The 26,509-nt window shown below is 45.8% G+C and overlaps 1 protein-coding gene across 4 annotated transcripts in view; it reads left to right on the top strand.

Moving 5' to 3' along the window:
• The window catches only part of LOC142922981 (NACHT, LRR and PYD domains-containing protein 3-like), a 36,956-nt gene extending 21,070 nt beyond the window's left edge, over positions 1-15,886 (top strand). For all 4 annotated transcript variants that reach the window (XM_076063914.1, XM_076063915.1, XM_076063913.1 and 1 more), the window contains 5 exons: positions 8,507-8,593; positions 10,579-10,662; positions 11,236-11,322; positions 13,119-13,202; positions 13,987-15,886. In XM_076063914.1, coding sequence (XP_075920029.1) covers positions 8,507-8,593; positions 10,579-10,662; positions 11,236-11,322; positions 13,119-13,202; positions 13,987-14,068 — 424 coding nt within the window. In that variant the 3' untranslated portion in view covers positions 14,069-15,886. The remainder of the gene's footprint in view (positions 1-8,506; positions 8,594-10,578; positions 10,663-11,235; positions 11,323-13,118; positions 13,203-13,986) is intronic.
• Positions 15,887-26,509: the final 10,623 nt, after the last annotated feature.

Below are 26,509 nucleotides of genomic sequence, written 5' to 3'. Positions count from 1 at the left end.
TCTGTTAAGGCTATACGGCAGATCTTTGTCTATAAGAATCCTCACTTATTAACTGTGCATACAGTACAATGTAACTCCATTCTCACGTAAACACTCGGTCTTGCGTAGCCCAAGCATGAACACAAATTTTGACAAATTCTTCCCCTTGCCACTGCCATCATTGTCCTCACTCACTTCACTCCTCTCCCCGCACGCCACGCTCACCCCTCCCTTGATACCTCCCATTAACCCCCAATCTGCACCTGCCTTCACTTTTTCCATAACCCATCCCCCACCCTTGCCCATACCTTCACTCTCCAGCCGCATACCCACTCCCACTCATCCACTGAGGGATGAGGTTCGGTGAGTGAGTGCGTGCCTGCTTGAGTTGGTGGGTGACTTGGTGGGTGGATCGATGAGTGAATATGTGGAGTTAAGTGAGGATGTGAGTGGCGTGTAAGTGGGTTGGTGAATGAGTGAATTAGTGTGTGAGTGGGTTGGTGAATGAGTGAATTAGTGTGAGTGGGTAAGTAAATGTACAGTGAGTAGGTGGGTCCACAGTGAATGCTGCACTCACTGTACGTTAAAGTACAAAAGGAAAAAAAAGTTATGCATATTCATGGATGCTGTAAAGTTTTCCATCATCTTCAGCAACATTTAATTAGCGATAATGATAGCCCTCACACTATATGCAGGGAGTGAGGTGACCTTAGGCCATACTGAGAAAATGTAGCCCTGATTGCGACTGCGGTGGAGAGTGAGGGTAACGGTTTGATCCACGTGTCCGATTCAAGCCCCTGGTTCACAGTGGATCATGGTCAGTGATTGTGCTCACCACTACAGAGACAGCTAATTGGTAATGGGTGTTAATCTTAGTTGTAAAGCATTAAAGAGACAATGATCCCCCAAGTAGCCCATATAAACTGGTGGGGAAAGTGAAGCCAGTGACAGGGAACAAGCACACACTATTACACTGCACTTTAGAGCACAAAGACAATCTCCCCGTGGAGCCTGCATACACTTTTGAGGCAAGTGCTGATCGCACTTCCCTGACCAGCACCGTCCTTGGCTGTCTTTCTCTCCCCATTGCTGATGTTGACACACCACCAGGTACTCATTTAAGGCAGAGTCACCCTACGGGAGTTCCAGGACCAGAATTTTTTTCATCACTCACCACTGATGCTGTTTACGGATATTGAACCCAGGTCACTTCGTTTGTAATGTAATGTGCCAACGACTTTCCCACCATTCCCCTAAACGCATATAAATACACAATCAAAGACACTCGTATATACACACAGACATGTACACACACAAACGTACACATAGTGTACATATAAACTCACACACTCCTACACATGTACAAGTACAGCCTTTGGTCAGTCTACTGCTGGATAAGGCACTCCCACACCATGCAGGTCTTGGGGGTTATTTGACCAGACATCACCAATCTTGTCAGTGTGGGTTGGTGTAGAGCATAGAGATGAATGTTGTTCCATTGCCATAACGCAGCTCCGCAGGCTACAACAACTGTTGTTATACATGTTAGTCTTGGGTAGAAGCACCATCCAGCCTCGAGCCTATTTAGATTTTCAGATTTATTAGACCTTACATGTGTAGTGTTCGATTTCACTCGGACAACTTTTGTCTTTCTTTGAACACCGTTTTATTTACAACTCTCAGCATGTCCTCAATATTTTACAGTATCCATGTCGCCACGGCTCGCTCGTTGTGCTTCACTCGACTCGCTCGCCACCTTTGTCTCTCCACTCCCCCACGATTACTTCGCTTACTCAGCCGCTAACTTCTTCATCTCTGCTCTCCTATATCACCGTCACTATGCTCTCTCCACTGCTAACTGCTTCGTCTCTGTTCAGCTTCGCTATCGCTACGCTCTCTCCACTGCTGGCTGCTTCTCTTCTTCAGCTCTGCTATCGCTACGCTCTCTCCACTGCTGGCTGCTTCTCTTCTTCAGCTCCGCTATCGCTACGCTGTTTCCAAGCTCTGTCTCCAACTCTGTCTCCCAAACTCTGTCTCTCCAACTCTCTGTCTCCAAGCTCTCCACACTTCAATTCCCCGCTGTTCACTCCAAGCTCTCCAACTTCAACAACCTTGCTCCAATTGCCGACCCCCCAATTTATCCCCGCTCTCATTACTCCCCAATTAATTAGTCCATGTCCCAACGACGCTCCGCATCGTTCGAACCTGTTTCTCCTCCAGACCTTTAGGTGCCACTCTAGCCTTGGCAACAGCTCCAGCCAATCACAGCCGTCCTTGGTTCACCCAGCTTAATTGCCCTAATATAACCTGCACTGTATTTGCCTTCGCTACAGGCTGACCCAACATAACCCGTAGTGTCTGTGTTATCATGTAATCACGCTGAACACATCTTTGAATTCAAAGGGAAACCCATGGAGACGCGACCGCTGCACAGGCGTTAGTTCAGGGTTTTGCATATATAGATCTCGCAACCAGTCCGGATCATCTCCATCACCCGGCAACATCTCACTCTGTCCCGTTGCCAAACACGCCTCCCCTTCCGGACCCGGCGCTGCCGTTGCATGCGCCAACGTTGTACCCTCCAGAATGACGACCGATTCGTGTCCCACGTTTACAATTTGTATTAAAGGGTCGCAATTTGCCGGTACAATAGTCAAAGCCCCTACCAAAGTGGGCATCCGTGATACAGCATTTGAGGGCGTCAGCAATATACCCTCCTGTTGCTCGCCGAAAGGCAACTGTTTTTTAAAGCGCAGCGGCACAAGCATCTGCGTGCCAGGCGGAACGCGAACGGTGCGGCTCACCACGGCCTGCACCACGGCATTCGCAACCGCAAGCTTAAAAGACGTTCCCAAAAATTTTAGACATTTTCCCGATGGCAATTCCAAACACCCCTTTCTCTATAGAAATTCTAAGTGGCATCCTTTGCAAATAATCCGTTCCCAACAAACACGGTACCGCCAAGGCCTTGGAAACCAAAATATTCCCCGTAACGCTCACTTCGCCAATTTGATTCGTCGCGACCATACAACCCATAATACCGAGACTGCCACCATTTGCTACTATGCACGGCCCATCAACCGGTTCTAGGGCCTGGGGCAAAGTTGGCAATAAGCAAAAAGTTTGTAACGAGATAAGGGTCGCAGAAGCCCCCGTGTCAACAATAACTCTGACCATCACCCCTTGAATAAGTGCCATCACATCCGACGACCCCGGCGCAGCTCCCAAAACACGATGCACCAACGCGCCCCACACGTCCTGACCGTGCGCAACATACGAATGAGATGTGAATGGGTGAGATGACGCAGATTGGTGATGTGGAAAGAGCGGCCGTGTATTGAATGTATCGCGACTCACCCGGAATCCTCGGTCCTGGGAGAATCCTCGGTTGTAGCTGGTCGGCGCCCTTGGAAGGCCGCCCCTGCGCCACCAGCAGTCGCGGGCAACATGTCCTCTCCGTCCGCACTCGTAGTACATCCATACACCGCGGGGCGACGCAGCATGCCCGCGGGTGGCACCCCGGCCGCCGCTGCAATCGGCGGTGCCTCGCCCACCGCCACCGCGCTCTCGGACGCGGCAGCGCTCAGCAACAGCAGCTGCGCACCCACCACCGCTGGCTCATCGCGGAGGTCCAGGTTGACTTTGATGTTCCTGGCGATCTGTAGAGACATGTCATCGTCGTTGTTGCTGTCAGGAAGCGAAAGGACGACTCGTAGCTCCTTGGCCAACTGCAAAAGCTTCTCCTGCAGCAAGGAATCCAGGGCCTCCTGGTCCATCGCCAGGTATGCTACTTGAGCGAGGGCCAACAGCGTGCTGCGGAATGCAAGAGGGGATTCCGTGCCCTCCCGCTTCCTTTGCTGGAATCTACGTTTGGCGACTGACCGCGGCTCGTACACCTTGCTCATTGCCGCGAATGCCCCGTCCAGTGTTGACCTGACGGTGGCAGGGAATCCATTAAATGTCGCCAAGGTATCATCATCGAGGGCCGTCGGCAGTGCCCGCAGGGCGGCACCCTCAGTCCACTCCAGAGATTGATAAGCCGCTCGGAACCGTCTTGTAAATGCCGTCCAATCCCCAACTTTGGCCTCGAACCGCTGCACATGAAGTCGCCGTGCTGTTCCCAACGGTGGAGCTTCATCGTCGTCGGATTTCTCCAATCGCTCCGACCCCGCGGCAACATCTGCTAGTCGACTTGACACCATCGGTTGCACCTGGTCCGATGTCACAAAGCGGTTAAACGCCTCCGTCAATGTCGCCATCCTGGCCTCCCACTGGGCCATGAGGACTCTCCAATCACCCGACGGTGCGGGGGTCTCGGCCTCGCTCGAACCGCTGTCTCATTCTCTAGACTCTCGTTCAACCAGGCCCTCCGGAGGAGTATCGGCCACTTGGCAGGACACGGGCAGCACGTCCTCGTCGTTGCTGTCGTCGGATGAGTCCACCGGAACGTTCTTCTTCTTGGCCGCCTTCCTTGACATCTCGGCATGGTTCGTAGTCACTCTGACACCCAATGTAGTGTTCGATTTCACTCGGACAACTTTTGTCTTTCTTCGAACACCGCTTTATTTACAACTTTCAGCATGTCCTCAATATTTTACAGTATCCATGTCGTCACGGCTCGCTCACCGTGCTTAACTCGACTCGCTCGCCACCTTTGTCTCTCCACTCCCCATGATTACTTCGCTTACTCTGCCGCTAACTTCTTCGTCTCCGCTCTCCGCTATCACCGTCACTATGCTCACTCCACTGCTAATTGCTTCGTCTCTGTTCACCGCTATCACCATCACTATGCTCTCTCCACTGCTAACTGCTTCGTCTCTGTTCAGCTTCGCTATCGCTATGCTCTCTCCACTGCTGGCTGCTTCTCTTCTTCAGCTCCGCCATCGCTACGCTCTCTCCACTGCTGGCTGCTTCTCTTCTTCAGCTCCGCTATCGCTATGCTGTTTCCAAGCTCCGTCTCCAACTCTGTCTCTCAAACTCTGTCTCTCCAACTCTGTCTCCAAGCTCTCCACACTTCAATTCCCTGCTGTTGACTCCAACTTCAATTCCCCACTGTTCACTCCAAGCTCTCCAACTTTAACAACCTCGCTCCAATTGCCGACCCCCCAATTTATCCCCGCTCTCATTACTCCCCAATTAATTAGTCCGCGTCCCAACCACGCTCCTCGTCGTTCGCACCTGCTTCTCCTCCAGACCTTTAGGCGCGACTCTAGCCTTGGCAACAGCTCCAGCCAATCACAGCCGTCCTTGGCTCACCCAGCTTAATTGCCCTAATATAACCTGCACTGTATTTGTCTTCGCTACAAGCTGACCCAACATAACCCGTACTGTCTGTGTTATGTAATCACGCTGTTTCCACTATGCACCTTCCTACTCCACTACACATGTACACTAATATACACACTCTCATATATGAATATACACACACTCACTCACATGTACACACTTTACACACCCCTGTTTGAGTCTGCAGTTTTAATGTGACAGTATTTTTTACGTGAAAATTAATGCAAGGAATCTTCATATAATAAGGATTCACATTCATGAGGCGCAATTCATCCAGTGATATGAGTGCGCCATGGACAAATTAGTGAATATACGCATGTATGTGCGTTATTTACTTTCGTTACTGTATGTGTATGTAGGTGTGTAGACGAGGAGCAGTAGTGTCGTGATTAGCGCTACGCTACGCTATGAACCCGGCGTCCCGGGTTCGATTCCCGCTCACGACCAACACCGGTGACGATTATCTGAACTGGACCTGGGCCTCCCTCTAGGTCGACTCAGCCTCAAATGAGGACCTGGTGCGGTGTGTAAACATTGCCACTAAGGAGACAAAGGCGGTCGGGCGTGGTGTATGTCACTGTTGTATATGTTGGTTGTGAAAATTTTGATGAAAATAATAAAAATTAAATGAAATTTGGAATTTACGTAATTATCCGCAATTATGTTAGGTGATGCAATTATGCGCATAAATTATGCTAATTCGAGATATAATCATATTCATTAATGCTCGTGTGTGTGATTATGCTAATGCAATCCGTTATTATGATTAGGCCCCGCCTCGCTGACGAGGGTCGGATTATCAATCGGAATAATACAATTCTTCGTATGAAGTTATGCAGGTGCTGTGAGCATGCCAGAGTCAGCTCGGCTTCCTTGTTTAACTTCGTATTATCGATCGGTATAATAAATTATTCTCGTTTTAACATTTTTCTGAGTGTATTAGTGTGTTTATGTCAGGTCTCCAAATTGAGATCTCAACGCAGAATACAGTTCTTATAAATAAGATTATTACGCACGAAATCAGGAAGGACACACGCAACCACTTCTGCGTTAATCAATTTTATTCTAAACAAAACTTTAACTTAAGGATATGCGAACTCTCAAGCTCGGAATTTTCAACACAGCATCAACACAGTAAACATCAACGATTGCGTTGTTTCACTTTGACAACTGCACATATCATTAATTCCACTGCGTAACGCGAGCTTAATTGGTGATAGGGAGAGTCGTTAAAACATGCAGGCACGCTATTCTACACAAAAACCTTAACACTCTAATATGGAAATTTTTGTACTTGAAATTGTCAGCATAGTACTACAGGCAATGTTCATTTCATTGATCCATCTCTTCAACCCTCAATAATCACGTTGTTAATTGGGTAACGGAACAATTGATTGCTTCCTCTGGGTACCACGAGCATATGGAAAATACGAATAGAAAGTCCTTAGGAGTTCATCCGACGATATTCATGCGAAAAGGCAGTCAAAACAATTATTATTCTCAAAGGCAAAAGTATGCGTCAATGGATTCATCGGCAAGATTATGCCATTAAAAGAAAACGAACGACTGAGATACTTCTAAATGACCGTATCCACGTAACTCAATAGGCAGCAATGTTCTTCACGATCAGCACCTTGGAATGTCACTCTTCTTGATTGTCCCGATATGCGTGTTGTGTGTCTTCGTGAAACAGACGCAGGGTGATGCGTCGTGAGGGTGAGAGTGTAGGGGGAGGGTTATACGAACTGCTTTGTTCTCTTGCTCGGGGCGTCGGCTTGGCTGCTCGTGCTGGCAGATACGGTCTCTTTCCACTGATGTAGTAGCTGCGCCGCACGTGCTCTCTGTGGAGATGCTCGAACGCACTCTTTGCTGGTTCGCTGACTCTTTTGCTCATGGGCGGCTGGTCAGGCTCTTTCCAATGCTGGATGAGCCAAGTCAGCACACGCTTGGCTGCTGGCCGCTGGCACTCAATGTAGAATGAAAGTCTTTTAGCGATACTTCTTTCAGCTCTGAACTCACACTCGGTGGCACATCGCTACTCTGCCAGCCTCGCATCCTCGGTTGATCGCGGGGCCCCCTTGGAGCCTGCCGCTCGCCACCCTCTTCTGGCGCTTGCCGAGCTGTTGTCTTGTTGAACTGTCGAGTGTGCTATTGTCGCTCACTCTCAAAACTTGAAAATTGTATTTGCACACCTCTTACACAACTCTGATAGCTTAGTACGATACAGCTTATCGCAATCCTCGATTCTGCAAGCGACTCAAAACATCAGGATGAATGTATAATAACTTTCAGCGATACTCTGTCTGCCCATGCCGAACTCAGCACCTAACATCCCCTCGCCCCTCTTCTCTGCGGGACACAGCACCCATTGCTAATGTCTCGAGGCCATGCCTCGGAGCTGGCTTGATGTCTTCTTCCGAACGCTGTCTCGCTGTCCTTTGCGGAGCTTAAATGTGAAATTCCCTCTCCTCTCTCCGCGTCTCTTGCGAGAGAGAGAAAAAAACAGATGCCCTCCCCGTCCGCTGTCTCACCGCGGTCGCGCGCGTGATTGCCCCCCTCCCCTCTTGGTGACCCCGGGCGGCTGTGTTACATCAAACAGGTTTGTTTGTAAATTGTCCTTTGGCAATCTGGAGATTTTGCAGATAGTCGCTAACCTCTCTTTGCCCCGGAGTTTATTATGTATTTATTTAAACGACCTTTTTACGATCTCCCGTTGCTGTTTGCTGGTCCTTGTCGTAGCGGTGTTTATTTATTTATTTCAGTTACTATTTTTAAAATATCGGCAAATATTATTATTGATTTTAATTGTGGAAAAATGGCCGTATACAACACCACCCACCACACCCCTCGCGTGCCGTTCCGGCCTTCATAGGTGCTCGCTAACAGCACTTGCCCCTACAGTCTGTTAAGGCTACACGGGGGATCTTTGTCTTTTTTGTAAGATGAGGTCTTGCAAAACAACACCCTTATGAACACAAACACGTTTCAGATTATAAAGGTACAGTGCAGTATGAATGAATGGATGATTGTGAGTAAACTCCTTTTTGTGAATGCCACCTATGATATATAAAATGTCTAACACAGAAGCATTGAACAATGAGCAGCTTTGCTCATGAACGTGTGTGCTCTGGTCATGTTCACCACCATTGTGGGTGTCCCTCACTCACCGCGTGTTTGGCTCCGCGGTTCCCGTGGGCTCAGTGAGTCAGCGCTGTCCCTTCTCCCGTCCACCCGGGTTTAGGCTGAGTGAGAACGAGATCAGAGACAGCGGACTCCGACTTTTAGCCGACGGGATGTTGGGGAGAGAAGGGAGGTTGGAGACGTTAGTGTGAGTAATTTCCTGATGCACACACACTCATATAGGTACACCTAAACAAATATATACACATATACGGACACAAAACACAAATATACTCACTATACCATAATAATGTATTTAAACGTCGATTATAACTTATTTTATATGCACTCATCAATTAAGTTATTAGCCACACTTATTACAACACTGTTAACCACTTAAATAACAATACAATTACATATTGACTTAAAGCTTTCGTGACTGCAGGAATTCATACTCTTTAGGTCTTTCGGTAAAGTCATGTAGATAGAAAATAATATTTGATTATTTTTCTATCTACGTGACTTTACCGAAAGACCCAAAGAATAACAATACAATTACCATTGTCACATTACCTACTATAACCAATGATATTTTTCAAATATATTGTGTTAATACAGTAGATCATCGATTATCCAGCAGCATCGGAGGGGAGGGGTACTGGATTTTCAAAAAACACCAGATGATCACATCATTATTTAAAATAGCTTGTTTTTGCACATTCTTGAATAAGATTATGTTTTTAGGTGTTCTGCATATATATTGACTGTTTCAAATAGTTTACGATATAAAAATCGCTTAACTAAATATACAAAGACAAAATAAATATCTTGCTGTAAATAGTGACTATTTACTGTACCGCACTCAGCACTCCAATATCGAAGACTCTGCATGGGGTGATGTGCGTACAACGCTCTTGTTCAGCAACTTGTGTTAGACATCGACTTGTGTTTGACAACTTGTGTTTGACAACAACTTGTGTTTGACAACAACTTGTGTTAGACATCGACTTGTGTTTGACAACTTGTGTTTGACAACTTGTGTTTGACAACAACAACATGTGTTTGACAACAACATGTTTTTGACAACGCCAGCTTGTGTTTGACAACAACTACTTGTGTTTGACAACAACAACTTGTGGTTGACAACAACAACTTGTGTTTGTGTTTGACAATCGCCGGACTGATGCAGCCTTCAGACCGGTGCTCTGGCGAACGCCGAACTGCACGCAATTTTCGCCGGATCAAGCTGTATATTTACTCTTTCTATTACTGTAGTTGTTAGTCATGAAAATGTATATAAGTGCAGTATTTTCATTGTTTAAGTTATTGTATGTAGTGTATAATGTACTGTATATATTTTTTGATGCGGAAATGGGAGGATGTTCTGAGGAAATTAGGAATGAGAGGCTACTGGAACAGTTGTAGTGGAAATGCCGATATGCAGGCCAGGTGCTAAGTTACCTTGTGCCAGACAGTTGTCACTGGGGGTTTACTTTAATTACATTGTGATGAGATGTTAAATGAAACGCTTTCATATGTGACCGCTTACAGAATGATGCAATATCGAAGATAAATCATGATTATTTGATCTATATATACATACACAGAGATTCTACAGATAACTTTTAGCAGACTTTTGGTCTATACTGTTCGGGAACACCTAATGAAGACCAGAACGGCACATGAGGGGTGGGAGGCCAGCACCACACTCAGCCAACTGATGTTTACTTACTACACCAGGTACTAATTTATGGCTGAGTCGACCTATGTGAGGTCCGCGGCCGTTTTAGATATTCATCAATGAAGTTAGCCGTAAGCGGCAATCGAGCCATGTTTGTGGCTCACTGTGCTAACCACTGCACCACTACTTCCCACGTGCATGCACACAAATATGCATGCACTAAGATACACATGTACCAAACACGCATAGAGATGGACTTACACAAATGCACACATAGTAGACATTCACACACACATCACATTCAACCCAAAAATCTAAACAGCAGTTGCTATTTACAAGCTCCTATTAAAGTTGACACGAGGTTAATTTGTGCAGTCTCCACAAACACGACCCTCAACCACTATCCCATCAACCACCACCACCTCTCACCATCCCTCACCATCCCCCACTCTGTGCCCCGACCCTCCACCTATCCCCTCTGCCCCGACTAACCACCTCTTCTCTTCCTGCAGTCTGTATCTTTGTTCACTGACGGACAAGTCGGGTTCCTCTCTCAGTGTCATCCTCAAGGCCAACACAGGTTTGAAGATTCTCAGGTAAGCTCTGCTGTTCGTTTCTCACTTGTGCTCTGTGCACTAACTGCTAATTATTGGTGCAACGCGTTGTGAAGTAAACATTTGAATGTGAACACATTTAATCTTGCTGTCCTGCTTAATCGAGTCCACTTTAAAAAATGTTTACTGTAATCTTAACACATTTGTTTAGTTTAACACATAGGTTAAAGCAATATTCATATTCACAACATTGTTAGCAGATACATTAATTGAAAACATCTTCCTGTGTTCTCGATGAAAATGTACTTCACTTGTGTGTGATCCTCTCTTGTAACTTTGTGTTTATATAAACACAAACACTTCATATTATAAAGGTACAGTGCAGTATAATTGAATGGATGATCGTGAGTAAACTGATATTTGTGAATGCCACCTATTATATATAAAATGTCTAACAGAAGCATTAAACAATGAGCAGCTTTGCTCGTGAACGTGTGTGCTGTGATCACGTGCACCGCCATTGTGAGTGTCCCTCACTCACCGCGTGTTTCACTCCGCGGTTCCCGTGGGCTCAGTGAGTCAGCGCTGTCCCTTCTCCCGTCCACCCGGGTTTAGGCTGCGTCGCAACGAGATCGGAGACAGCGGCCTCCGACTTTTAGCAGACGGTATGTTGGAGAGAGAAGGGAGGTTGGAGACGTTAGCGTGAGTAATGTCCTGATGCACACACACTTATATAAGTACACCTAAACAAATATATACACATATACAGACACAAAACACCAAGATATTCAGTATAGCATAATAATGTTGTATTTTAACGTCGATTATAACTTAATTTTTTATGCACTTATCAATTAAGTTATTAGCCACACTTATTACAGCACTGTTAACCACTATTAAATAACAATACAATTACAATTGTCACATAACCAACTCTAACCAATGATATTGTTTTAAATTATATTATGTTAATATATTAGATCATCGATTATCCGGCAGCCAGATTTTCAAACACAACCAGATAATCGCATAATTATTTAAAATAGCTTATTTTTGCATATTCTTAAATACGATTATATTTTGATTTAAAGCTTTCGTGACTGCAGTAATTCATATTTTTAGCTCTTTCAGTAAAGTCACGTTGAAGGGAAACAATAAAATAATAAAATATATATAAAACAATATATTTTATTGCTTTATATATTTTATTATTTATTGTTTCCCTTCAACGTGACTTTACCGAAAGAGCTAAAAATACGATTATATTTTTAGGTGTTCTGTATATATATTTCATGTTATTAAATAGTTTGCGATCTAAAAATCGCTAAAAGTAAATATACAAAGACAAAATGAATATCCTACTGTAAAAAGTGACTATTTACTCTTCTTGGTTCTTTCGGTAAAGTCACGTAGAATGGAAATAATAAAATAATAAAAATAAAACATTATAAAATTATCACGACGTTTTGGCCACAACATTTACTAACCGCACTCACCACTCCAATATCAAAGACTCTGCATGGGGTGATGTGTGTACTATGCTCTTGTTAAACAACTTGTGTTTGACAACAACAACTTGTGTTTGTCAATAGTTGGACTGATGCAGCCTTCAGACCGGTGCTCTGGTGAATGCCGAATTCCACTCTATGACTAGTTATTAGTCATGAAACATTTATATACGTGCAGTATTTTCATTGTTTAAGTTGTTGTATGTAGTGTGTAATGAACTGTATATATTGTTTGACACTGAAATAAAGCATAGCTGCTTGTTTTGTCACGCACTTTGTGCCGATCGCCGGACTGGTTCAGCCTTTGGAGCGGTTTTACCGGTTTCATCGGATGTTGGAACCCAGATAGGCACGCTCTTGATATAATCAATGATCATCTGTATTTAATGTCATAGATTACAATTAAGAATTTTATATAATGAACGGCTGCAATCTTGACATTAATTGCCCACCCATACGTTTACATTAATAACACCACAACCTGACTCTTATTAAAGCCATAAATCACCAATGGCTCTTATTCGCCAACCCGATACATTTGAACATTATTTGATCCTTACCCAATATACAGTTTAAACTAGCCTTTGCCTCGTGATGGGTTACGTGGACATCTGTGAAAAAGAGCTTTTTAGTTTTTCAGATTCTCAAATATAAATAAATATTCAGATTTATATTCTGGCTCCTCTGCCTGTATCTAGTGGCCTTGCATGGACAAACGCGATTTTTAATACAAAATATTGCAGACCTCGCCAAATGCGGTGGGTTATGTTCCTGTAAAATGCCGTGTTGGACAAAGCCACATTAAACAATTAATAGACAAATAGGATTGCGTTCCTGGGTCCGAAATGATTACTCCCTCTGTTTAGCTGATTCTACGAGATTTCCACCCTTATTGTACTAAAAGGTGTTGAGCTTCTCTCCATTTCTTGTGAGTGTGTACACTTTTATTTTCCAGTTTCACCCCACTCAGTGCCTCTTCTCTCCCTGTAGTCTGATAGAGTGCTCACTGACGGACAAATCGATCCCAGCTCTCCATGACATCATGATCACCAACAAAGCATTGAGGAAGCTCGGGTAAGTTATGCAGCTTGTGTCTCATACGCGCTCTGATTGTTGCTACAAACAAAACAACTTAGATTCGTCAGTAACACTGTGGCCTTAGCAGGAGAAAATATGGAAAAGGCAACGTTTTGGAAATGGACCTTCACAGCATGTTTGTGTGCTATGAGAGCCATTGCCAGAAGTGGAGAGTAGTGGAGTGTATTCCAGTGCATTTAATATTCTCTTTGGTTCTTTCGGTAAAGTCATGTAAAAAATAAAATCAAATAATAATAGAATAGACGTTCCGATTGCAACACAAGCAACCATCATCAGGTAAGAATGAAAAAAAATAGCAAACTTAGAAACACAATGCAACACAACACAGAACCGAACAGCACAACAGCCAACACCCCACCTGGCTGACCCCGCTCCTCCAAATAAATCACAATATTCATTATCAGACCAATGAACATGACCAAACGACTGGAAATGCGCCTGATCTTAAATCTGCAAGATAAGCAGGCTTTAGCCTGGAGTGCTGAGACGGGTGACCACCGCACATGACCACAGGAGTTATAGGCAGCAGAGCTAAGTTGCAGACAACAGACTGCAGTGTGCAGCACAATCCACCGTTGTACTTCACTACGATCCTAGATCTGCAGTCCTTGCCATCACAGGCCTGCACTGACCCGCGTGGTAAAGTATGGTGAAGCAGCTCTCATGGCATGGGGAGACCTTCATCCAGCATGGTTGTTGTGGGGGCTGCGTGGGTCTTTGTGTGAACCCGCGTCAGCGTGAACCTCTCTCTGTGCTGCAGGGTGGATGGCAATCGCTTCAGTGAGGAAGGGAAGCAGGAGTTGAGGAACAGATGGACTCACCGAGGAGGCCTGGATATTTAGATATAAGCTGAGAGGCCGTGCTGGCCCTGCAGCAGATGGAGCTGGTCCACGCACGACTTGAACAGCAGCCCGGCTCATTTTACCTCCACCGCTCCGATCGTCGACCCTGACTCTGAGACGACAATGAGCTGGGAGCTTTCTCTGTGAGCTCCACATGGAGCCAAGGGTGAACGCGACTCCAAGATGCTGATGAGTGTGGTGATTCCAATAATGTGTAATAATGTGTAAGTGGATTTATGAATATGTGGTATAGGGAAGCGATGTTGGTGGCATGCGGAAGGGGTGTCGGTGGCTTTTAAATGGTCTGGCAGCTCAACCTTTTGTTTCACTGAGTAGGAATGTTTTTCATTAATGTGCGTACATAGGGGTGTGTATCACACTCATGCAGATATCCTCGTCTATTTATGTATAGCTTCAATATTCACCCTCTATCTTTTTATATTCATGTATTTTAACTTTCAGTTGCGCTATGATCGGTCTAAAATAATCTTCCAAGCCGACTTCAGATATAAGAAATTTATTAACGATTGTTTTAAAGTTGTTTTACTCTGAATTCTCTTTCATTGCTCTAATTGATTAGTTTTCAATTTTGGTGCCTCGGATCACACTTGCAATTGAAACTATCCAGGTTAAAAACCTGGCTAAACAAATACACTTGATATTTCTTATCTTTGATAATACACATCTGTATACCAAATAACAGCACTTCAACAGCCTCGAAATGCTTAACAACGTATCAATAATTCAATTTTAATGTATACATTTATTGGTAGACTGTCATTGTCTGGATGTGGTCTGGGAATGTTTATTGCTGTTGTTTTACTGCCTTTCCCAAGCTTGGGAACTGATGCAATTTGAACATGCATACTTTTAGGTATTTGTTTAAGTAACGCCATGGTGGTGTGATGTCATCTTCCTCGCCTGGTATGCAAGAGTTCAGGGGTTGGATTTCGACCCTGACACCTGCTGTATAGTTGGAGTCTGCATGTTCTCTCCGTGGTCACTTGTTTTTTTTTCCTCTGGGTTCTCCAGTTTTTCTCTCCATATTTAGAAACATCCATTTAGATGTATTTGCTGCTATAAATTTTCACGTGATAATCCACTTCCTCGAGCTATTATTAGTGGCTTGCTTCTGAAAAATTAGATAATAGCTCTGGGCCTTTCCTGGTAAGATAAAAAAAGAGTTTAGTTTCATTTGTATATTTTAAGTGATTTGTTCACCTTTACTTTACTGTGCACTCTTATCGTGTTGTATTGTATTGGTTGTTGTAACTTTTGTCCTGTCTCTACTGCACTCATTGCATTACTCCAGTATAAATGTTCAGATTCTGCTATTAGGTGTAGATTTATATGTATATACTCAGCCTTAACTGAGTATCCATCGCAGTGTGTAAACATCAGCACTGGGGAGACAAAGGTGGCCGAGCGTGGCACTGGCCACACCACACCCTCGTGTGCCATGTCAGCCTGAATAGGTGCTAACTAACTGGACTTTCCCCAACAGCTTGTGGAGGCTACATGGGGAATCTGTGTATGTTTCCTCGTGTGTGTGTGTGTGTACTGTATATGGGGGATCTGTGTTGTACTTGTGTGTGGGGGTAGCCGTGGTTTAGATGGTGATGATGAAACACGGGAACAGAGAAGAGACTCTCAGTGACTCCACTCCTCCGCTCCCAGTGTCAGCGCGTTGAGCTTTTGATGCAGGAGGTTTAGGAAATGTCCATTTGTCTGACTCCACTTGCTTCTCTTGCTTGTCAAGCATTCTAACTTCTCGCATGGACTACGTGCTGGAGAATACAAACTCGGTGTAACTCATAAGAGGACTCTCCTGGTTACTCATGCGGCGTTGCCATTTAAATATTTCAATGTTATTGAATAGTTTTGATATTGTACCCAATGCTATCATCGACCGTACTAATGGTGTCACGAGACTAATAACATAATGTTTGGATATCTCACGGTGCAGTGCAAGCATTTGTGTTCGATAGCGGCCCACAAAAGTGGATATCACAGAGCTACCAGTCAAATGCATTCCACTAACACTCGGTTTCAGACAGACCCATAAACTGAGATATCCGCAGACTCACATTTAGATATAAAGACTCATATAGACACAAAAAGACAAACAGAGAAATGTACTCACACTGAGCTAGAGACTTACAGGGATGCATAGACTCACACAAGGCACACAGTCTCGCTTCGACAAACACACTCACAAAGAGACTCATATCAACTCAAAGCTACAGACTCACGAAAACGTCCAGAGAATCATACAGAGAGCCCACCCCCCCCAACTAGCACCGCCCACTCTACCACTAGGGATGCCCATGCCATCATGAGACCCGCACACTCCCCAACGAGGCCTGCCTACTCCCTCACTTAGCCCAACCCACTTCATCACTAACCCAGCCCACTACCATTAAGATCTGCCAATTTCACAGCTTGCCACGCCCACTATACCACTAATCCCTCCCACTATTATCCCACTCCTAGTTAATTTTCTGATCTTTAACCGTCTGGACCACTGTTATTCTCGTCGTCTTGGTCTCCCTGAATCAACCCTCACTCTCCTCCACAAATACAAAATTCTTCCACACAAGTTATTTTCAATCTGCCATTTATTCTTTTACATTTTGCCTCTCCTACTTCAACTTCACTGGCTTCCCGTTCACTACCGCTGCCTTTTAAAATGCCTGATGCTCATCTTCAAATCTCTCTAGGGCCTTGCCCCCCCTCATCTTGCCCCTCATCTCCTTCCATGTGCCCTCTCGTCCTCTCCGTTCCCAATCTTCCCTGTCCCTCCATCTCCCTACGCCCAATCCTTCTCTCTGGACACCTCCACTGGAATAACCTTCCCCAGCACATTAAGCAGCCCCCCTCCTTAACCTCATTCTGTTCCTCTCTTAAAGCCTCACCGCTTCTCCATTTCCCATTCTCTACCCCTCCCTCCCCTATCATTTTGTCTTCTGTTTTCAGATGGCTGATGTAGATGCAGAGTAACAACTACAATTTCACATTCAGGTGGTCAAGCCAGATAACCACGTCAAGAGTAGCGCAGTGTGTCATTGTCATGTGGATCAGACATTGCTTCATTGTATGTTGATTGGTCTGTTCTGGATGACCACAGTTGAACACTGGAGAGTTTTTAATTTTCCATTTGTGCATCAGGTATCTGCATCTGCCATGGTTTGTGCAGTGGATGCGGTTTAGGGTGGACCATGAGCCTCTTGGACGATCAAACCCAGGGATCTGCCTTGGGCCTTTCACAAGGTGTTCGTTAACATCTCGCCACCAGATGAAGTGAACACCACTACGGTGTGCTCGGGATGGGTGTTCAGTCGTGATCATTTTAATCCATTCTATCTCACACCTGCCCACCGTGTCATGGCAGTTTTTCTGTTTTTCCTGCATTGCATTTTTTATTTTAGAAAATATTTAATCTGGAAAATCCATTGCGATAGAATATCTTACGTGCAACGGTGCAAAGGAATATCAGGTGGAGCAGTTGCAGTGCTTAGATGCACCACACGACAAACCCATGGCCTGAAAGCAGTCGAGCGAAGAAGAATCAGTCCTGCCCCCCCTCGCTTCACCAACCCATACAGGGCGTAATGGTGAAATATAGAAAAAAAAGCATTATACTCTTTGGTTCTATTCGGTAAAGTCACGTAGGTAAAAAAGAAAATAACAAAAATCACGACGTTTCGGCCACAACACAAGTGGCCTTTCAGGTGAAGGGACCGTGCTGTCATGAGGACAGCGTTGGAGTGAAGACAGCCAAGCCCAGGTCGCGTCCTTTAAGCTATGTGGGAGGAAGCAAAACGCTTGACAAAGGAATTAGCATAAAAATGAGCATGATGTACGTAGGAGGTGCATGGGCCATGATGGACCAGGAGCGGGTGGGGACCATGACGGACCAGCAGCGGGGGGGGGGGGGGGGGGTGAGTGGGTGGAGTGAGTGGGTGGAGTGAGTGGGTGGAGAGAAATAAGCAGCTGTGAAAGTTTGGGATACCACTACTTGAAAAAAAAATACTGTACCATTGAAAATTAGTTTAATGTTTGTCTCTAACCGAATTCGCGAGCACAAATCAGATCTGAAACACGGCAGAACGAATTCTGCCGTAGCTGACCACTGTTACAACGCTGTGGGTGATCACGATATAGTTTTCTCCGATACCAAGGTTCTCTGCAAACCCACGGGTTTTTATCAGAGATTTGTCCACGAGGCAATTCAGATTTACAAACAGACACAATTTCAACCGAGAGGATGATTTCAAATTAAGCAATCATTGGAAAGATGTTCTAAATCAAACCACACATTAAACTAATTTTCAATGGTACAGTATTTTTTTCTTCAAGTAGTGGTATTCCAAACTTTCACAGCTGCATATTTCACTCCACACACTCACTCCACTCACTCCGCTCACTCACTCCACTCACTCCACTCACTCCACTCACTCACTCCACTCACTCACTCCACTCATTCCACTCACTCCACTCACTCACTCCACTCACTCCCTCCACTCACTCCACTCACTCACTCCACTCACTCACTCCACTCACTCCACTCACTCACTCCACTCACTCCACTCACTCCATTCACTAACTCCACTCACTCTACCCCCCCCCCCCCCTCGCTGCTGGTCCGTCATGGTCCCCACCCGCTCCTGGTCCATCATGGCCCATGCACCTCCTACGTACATCATGCTCATTTTTATGCTAATTTCTTTGTCAAGCGTTTTGCTTCCTCCCACATAGCTTAAAGGACGCGACCTGGGCTTGGCTGTTTTCACTCCAACGCTGTCCTCATGACAGCACGGTCCCTTCACTTGATGAAGGCAACTTGTGTTGTGGCCGCAACGTCGTGATTTTTGTTATTTTCTTTTTTACCTACGTGACTTTACCGAATAGAACCAAAGAGTATGGATCCTTGCAGTCACGAAAGCTTCAAATCTAGAATTGATAACCTCTACGGGGAGGGCTTTCACCTATCTGTTAGCGCTTTCAACAGACAACGGGACAATGAGTCAAAGCTCATCGAGACGCTGACCTTCCTCAAAAGATGCCGCGACAACAAGGTAATACCCATCGCTTTCACACTAACATCTGCTGCTGTATCCTCACCGAATTCTAAACAGATTCTGTTTAAGGCCAGCCTATCTTTTATCTCAGAGAGGATAAGACTACTCCGTTTTGACTCGATACTTTAGACAGGACTCTCCTACAAGCTCATTTAACGCTAACACAAAAAATGTCACCTGCTGATTTGAACCACGTAGACAACATGACTGCTTCTTCTGCCGATTCACTTTCAGTCAAATACAAAGCTAACCTGATTTCTAAATTCAACCACCTATCGAAGAAGAACCCAGTCCCACATATAACAAAACTAGATGTTAACAAAATCGTCATTAATCAGAGTAGCACCCCGATTTCGGACAATCTGAAAACAGTACTGGCTAGAGGGCTAAATTTTGCTGTCACCCCGAAACATATTCCTGTAGATATCATCTCTCAGGTCGATGCGGCCCTTAAAGGCATAGGACACATCCAAGCAGACGTTGCGAGAGCTGAAATATCCACTATTCCTAAGAATGCTAAGAAATGTTGATTTAAAGCTTTCGTGACTGCAGTAATTCATATTCTTAGCTCTTTCGGTAAAGTCACGTTGATGGGAAATAATAAAATATATAAAACAAGAAAAAAATGCTCACGACGTTTCGACCATAACACAAACCGTCGTCATCAGGTGTGTCGGTTTGCATACATTTATTTATTTTTAAACGGTGTATTTTAAACGGTGTTCTTTGTAAGCCATCTGGCTACCATGAGAGATTCGTTCATGAGGCTATCCACATATACAAGCACAGAGACAATTTCAACCGAGAAAATGGATTCTGGCTTAGCAATCATTGGAAAGATTTGATAAACCATTTCAGGTCTTAATTGATTGTTCACGCTTAGTGGCTTTCAGACAGCATACATTAAATTTTCGTCTCCCCCCCCCCCCCTCTTTTCAGAACCTAGATGGACTAGTCCTTCTAAATAAACTGCCAAATCGCTGCGCGTGGCGCTGACGTTTTTTATAAATATATAAATGCACCGTTTAAAAATAAATCAATTTATGCAAAGCGACACACCTGATGACGACCGTTTGTGTTATGGTCGAAACGTGATAATTTTTTATTGTTTTATATATTTTTTATTATTTTATTATTTCCCTTCAACGTGACTTTACCGAAAGAGCTAAGAATAATGCTAAGAAACCCATTGGCAACACAAGCAAAAATGAACGCTCTGAACTCGCGAATTTAAAAACCAGAAGTGATATAGTCATCCTCTCAGCCGACAAAGGCAACGCTACTGTAATTATGGATAAAGATTCGTACAACAACAAAATCCAGAACCTACTCAACGATGGAAGTTACTCAAACATTAAAAATGACCCTACTAATAGCCTAACTATAAAAACCAACAAGATCATCACAAGTTCGACCTCCCTAATCGAACCAACTAAACGTCCCTCCTTAAAACCTTCTGCTGCAAGACCCCCTAGATTCTATGGTCTCCCCAAGATTCATAAAGAAGGCACTCCACTACAACCCATCGTATCCACGATCAACTCCCCTACCTATAAGCTAGCATGTTTTCTGTCAGATACCTTGCTACCTTTCACTGGCAAGACCTCCTCAGCAGTACTTAACTCAGCTTATTTGGTCTCTATGGTCAAAGACGTACTGTCCCCTGACGATATCCTTGTCAAGCTTCGATGTGGTCTCCCTGTTCACCAAGGTCCCGGTACCTGATACCATTGAAATAATTGAAAATTTGGTCCAACATGGACTAGACCCCGATACACCTGCGCTGATTAGACACTGCCTCACCAATTCCTACCTACTTTACTTGGAATGGCAGCTTCTACAAACAAAATGAGGGTACCCCCATGGGTTCTCCCTTATCACCAGTGATAGCCAATGTTTTCATGGAGAAATTTGAATCAGACGCCATCCAGACTTCCACCCTCAGACCTTCCCTGTGGAAGAGATATGTGGATGACACTTTCGTCATTTGGCCACATGGCCTCCCAGCTTTGAACCTTTTCCTACACCACATCAATTCTAGACATCCCGCCATCAAATTCACCATGGAAGTGGAGAAAGATGGCAAGCTACCATTCTTGGATGTTCTGTTTGAGAGGAGACCTGATGGCTCACTGGGGCATTCTGTCTACAGGAAACCCACCCACACAGATTCCTACTTGAAACCTGATTCCCACCACCACCCAGCTCAAAATAATTCTCTCATCAAAACGTTATACCACAGGGCACATTGCATTTCGGACCAACACCACCTGACCAGTGAATTAAAACATGTACACCTGGCCCTCAAGAGAAACGGATACTCTGACCATACCATCCGCCAAGCTGTTTCTCCCTCCATACAGAAACAACCACTTGATACTCCGGTCAAAACCATCACTCTACCATATATAGCAGGCGTTACTAAAAAGATCTCCAAAATTCCAAACAAACACAAGATCCTGGTCCGGTTCAATACAGTGCACAAAATCTGTGACCTGATCCCATCCGTGAAGGATGTCGTTCCTGACATACAGTACCCCGCGGTTTACAAATTGAGCTGCACTTGTGGTGATTGCTATATCGGGGAGACGAAGCAACATGTCTGACAGAATTCGTGAGCACAAATCAGATTTGAAACACGGCAAAACGAATTATTCTGCCGTAGCTGACCACTGTTACAATGATGTGGGTGATCACGATATAGTTTTCTCCGATACCAAGGTTCTCTGCAAACCCACGGGTTTTTATCAGAGATTTGTCCACGAGGCAATTCAGATTTACAAACACAGACACAATTTCAACAAAGAGGATGGTTTCAAATTAAGCAATCATTTGAAAGATGTTCTAAATCACTCACTCCACTCACTCACTCCATCCACTCACTCACTCCATCCACTCACTCACTCCATCCACTCACTCACTCCATCCACTCACTCACTCCACTCACTCACTCCACTCCACTCACTCCACTCACTCACTCACTCTACTCCCCCCCCCCCCCCCCCCGCTGCTGGTCCATCATGGCCCATGCACCTCCTACGTAGATCATGCTCATTTTTATGCTAATTCCTTTGTCAAGCGTTTTGCTTCCTCCCACACAGCTTAAATGATGCGACCTGGGCTTGGCTGTTTTCACTCCAACGCTGTCCTCATGACAGCACGGTCCCTTCACCTGATGAAGGCAACTTGTGTTGTGGCCGAAACGTCGTGATTTTTGTTATTTTCTTTTTTACCTACGTGACTTTACCGAATTGAACCAAAGAGTATGGATCCTTGCAGTCACGAAAGCTTCAAATCTAGAAAAAAGCATTACTACAGATAATACATAGGAAGGCCTTTATCTAGCAGTACAGCAAGTGGGTCTGTGAATTCCATCTGGTTGCAGAACTGTGAGTGTTATTCTCTCATGTGCAAGGTGGAGTTTCTCCCGGTACTCCGGTTCCCTCCCACACAAAGCCAAACACCTGTTTCATGGACATGGTCAGCCGTCCCAGGGCAGGCTTAAAAAAAATAGTCTTGGGATGCCGGTGATGTTATCGCAGATAGATGGACAACATTGTTATTATCATTATATTTGAAATTCTCTCTCTCTGCTAAGAGCACTCTTTCCCTCTCCTCCACACAAAAAGCTGAGACAAAGAACCCCTAATAGCCATACAGGCTCTAGAGTCAAGTGCTCTTTGGGACAATGGCTCAGCCTATTTCTTATCTCGTAACACCCATGTCCCCAAAATGCAGCTCTCCCCTGAGCGCCGTCTTCAGCAAATACACTCGGCTCCACATTCTCCTTTACTGCATCAATCCATCTCTTTTCCAGCCTGTGTGATGTCCGTTTATAACTCTCTATCTGCCCCAACATAAGCTACTTGGGCATGTGGAGGCTGGGTATGTTGGCTAGATGACCCAGTCAACTCAAGCATTGCCCGTCGGAAGAGCTCACGTGATGTGAGCTCACAATTCAGCCTGGTTAAACCCAGGATGGATGGGCATAAGTAGGAGAGGGGGACGATGCCAACCCCAACTGCAAGCGATGATGAAATTATTTATTACAACTTTCATCAGCTGGCTGAAACCAGGCCACTGTCGGTTTTAATGGGGTCCGAGATGGACACCCACCACCAGAGTGGAAGACTCTCGAGCGCATCTTCCTGTGACCAAGCCACCATTACCTGACTCCCGATAATGGGGAGGTGAGCCCACCGTTACTTGAGATTCGCAGCTTCCCACACCGCATTCATTGTTTTATTCAAAAGAAGAGCCACTCCCTGTTTTGCAGTTTCCAATCCCATGTTTAGGACTGTCCATGCCTCAGTGGTTGGTACTATGCAACCTACGACTAAAACTAAAACGGACATCCAGAATGCAATGAGAAGAGGACGAGGCACTCGAGAAAGGGAGACGAGGAAGTATGAAGAGGAAATCTTCAGCAGAATCAGGGGGGAAAAATTAAAACCCTTGGTATAGCAGGGAGAGAGATCGCGGAGACACGGACTTTGGAGACAACTCGGTGTTTATTTACCAGCTTCACATTCCCTATTGCCGTACTAAAACTGGAGGAAGGGCCTTTGCTATTGATGCCCCTAGGGTCTGGAATGCTATTGCCAATAAACTGCAACTTGAATCACTACCTATGAGATCTTCACTATGAACTTATTATTGGTACTTACAGCACACACGGCGTCGCTAGGCAACCGTGCGCGAGGAAAGGGGGGGGGGGGTAGAGATGGTGTTTCTTCATTTGAGTTTAGAAAAAAGTTGATTTGCAACTTGCAGCAACAAAAACATCCTCGTCAACATAATGACTCATTCCTATTGGGTTCCAGTTATGGTGGTTGCTTTGGTGACGGTGGTTACTACGATGATTGCTGTGGTGATGGTGGTTTGCTGCTAGAGTGAATGTGGTTTCTATGCTGTGATTGCAACTATGTTGATGGTGATTGCTGTTGTAGTTGCCATATTGGTGGCTGTGGTGATGGTGGTTGTTGCTAGACTGATTGTGGTTGCTACGCTATGGTTGCTGACAGTGATGGTGGTAACTACGGTGATTACTGTGATGGTGGTTGCTGCTATGGCGATGGAAGTTGCTATAATCATGGCGGTCTCTACGGTGACCATCGCGGTGATGTTGGTTGCCGCGATTGCTACGGCGGTTGTCGTGGAGATGCACGCAGTAGTCCTGGCAGTGGAGCAGATCCAGGAGCTCCTGGGCGAAGGACTCCTGGGTGCGAGTCCAGGACAAGACGCGAGACTCGCCGCTGGAGAACTCCGCCTTGAGAGATTCACAGTTACGCGATCAGAGCTGCCTCAACGCATCCAGGGGGTCCTGAGAGAGACACGGAGACTCGTGAACTCGCACAAAGACGCATGCTAAGACTCGCAAATAAACTCACCTCATGATTCACAGACTCGCACAGAGACACGGAGGCTTAAACAGAGACTCACACAGACTCACAGCTTCACGAGCAGCGCTGCCACTCGCTCACAACTCGCCCACCCGCTAACCCACTCACTTACCCTCCCACTCACCCACCAGCCAGTTACCCATTCACCATCCAGCAATTTACCTACCCCTTCACCACCCACCCACTCAACCGCCTGCTCACCCACTCGCTCACCCAGCCGCTCACCTCCTAAACCACCCACCACTCATACACCTACCCGCTTGCTCGCTCACCCACTCACCACCGGCTCACCAACTCGCTCGCCGATTTGCTCACCACTCACTCGTCCACCCACTCACTCGGTCACCCACGCTCTCAACCACTCACTCACCATCCACCCATTCCTTCATTCACACGCTCACCAACCACCTACTCACCCGCCCATCCACTCACCAACCCACCCGCTCACCTACCCACCCACCCGCTCACTTACCCGCTCACTCACCCACTCACACACCTGCCATCTGCTTACTCACACACCTGCCATCTGCTTACCCACCCACCCACTCACCCACCCACTCACACACCTGCCACCTGCTCAACCACCCACTCACTCACACATCCACCCAATCACTCACCACCCACCCACACCCACCTGCTCACCCACCCATCCATCCACACATTCACCCGCTCACCCATCCACACATTCATCCACTCACCCACCCACACCCATCTGCTCACTCACCCGCTCTTGGGAGGATAGACTTTTAGTTAGTAAAACATCTGTAAACAAATCAGGATTACTTGTTTTACAGATGATAAAATAGATCAGTAGACAGGGGCTGTACGCATTTCTACGTTGTAATTTATATTCTGCACAAAGGCGACTCCACAGCAGCTGTGGCGAGGCAAGGCCGGCGATCACGAGAGCCAGATGACAGCAGATAACTCGAGAGAAGCACGTGTTATCGTCTAGCTGTGGGTGTGCTCAACTGCGCGTGTGTTTGTGGCTAAATGTGGATCAGTGTGTTATTAAATTACGAGGCTGCAATAAGATCCTTGTATGTATGTCGACCTTCTGTTGCACCGTGCTTAGCCAACCGTGATAATCGGACATTACTCAATTGTATTTTACATCGAGCAATCAGCACCCCTACGTGCAGAGCAAAGCCGCTTGCAGGTGAAATGCTGAGTCGCCTCCTTATTGTGCAAAAAAAAAGTTGCCACTGGGGGTGCCCTTTAGAAGTGCAAAGGGGATTGCATTCCTCGCAAACCACGTGGCCCAGCTTTGCCCATGAGAGGCAGTCGCGCCGTGCAGGCGTCCCAGTGTCAGCGCTGTCACCACCGTCACCACCGTCATCATCGTCACCACCCACACCATTGTTACCACCGTCACCACTTTCACCATCATTACCACCGTCACCAACGTCACCACCCACACCATCGTTACCACCATCACCCTCCACGTGTAGGATTCACGGCATTTGAAGGGACAGGGAGTCATCTTAGATGAAAAACCATACATAGGTGTGCAGCATGCATGCACCCACCCTCTCCAACTTATCTAGACCAACAGCTCAGAAAAACTGAATTTGTGACCAAGTTGTCGTTTAGACCGGCGGTCCCCAACTTTTTTGGCACCAGGGACCAATTTCGTGGAAGACAATTTTTTCACGGACTGGGGGGGGGGGGGTGGTCATCATTGGGCCTTTCCCCCTTTTCAAAGAAGCTCTCCAGCGACGTTTCTTTTTTGCTCATTTTGGCGAGGGTTAGCTTGTGGGCTTCATACCAAAACTGTGACTGAGACAAGTGCGCAGTGCGGGAAAGAGGCGCGGATGGAAGTGGTAAATACAATAATGGGCAGGCCACGCGCAGACTAAAATAAGTTACGGATTCCGACTTCTCATAAGGAGCGCGCAACCTAGATCCCTGGCATGCGCAGTTGACAGTAGGGTTCGCGCTCCTATGAGAATCTAATG

The sequence above is a fragment of the Petromyzon marinus genome, unplaced genomic scaffold, assembly GCF_048934315.1.
Source record: "Petromyzon marinus isolate PM22_M1 ecotype Great Lakes invasive population unplaced genomic scaffold, UKy_Petmar_22M1.pri1.0 PM_Scaffold_24, whole genome shotgun sequence".
NCBI lineage: Eukaryota > Metazoa > Chordata > Hyperoartia > Petromyzontiformes > Petromyzontidae > Petromyzon > Petromyzon marinus.
The sequence above is the reverse complement of the archived record's forward strand: the minus strand, read 5'-3'. Positions and strand labels throughout refer to the sequence as shown.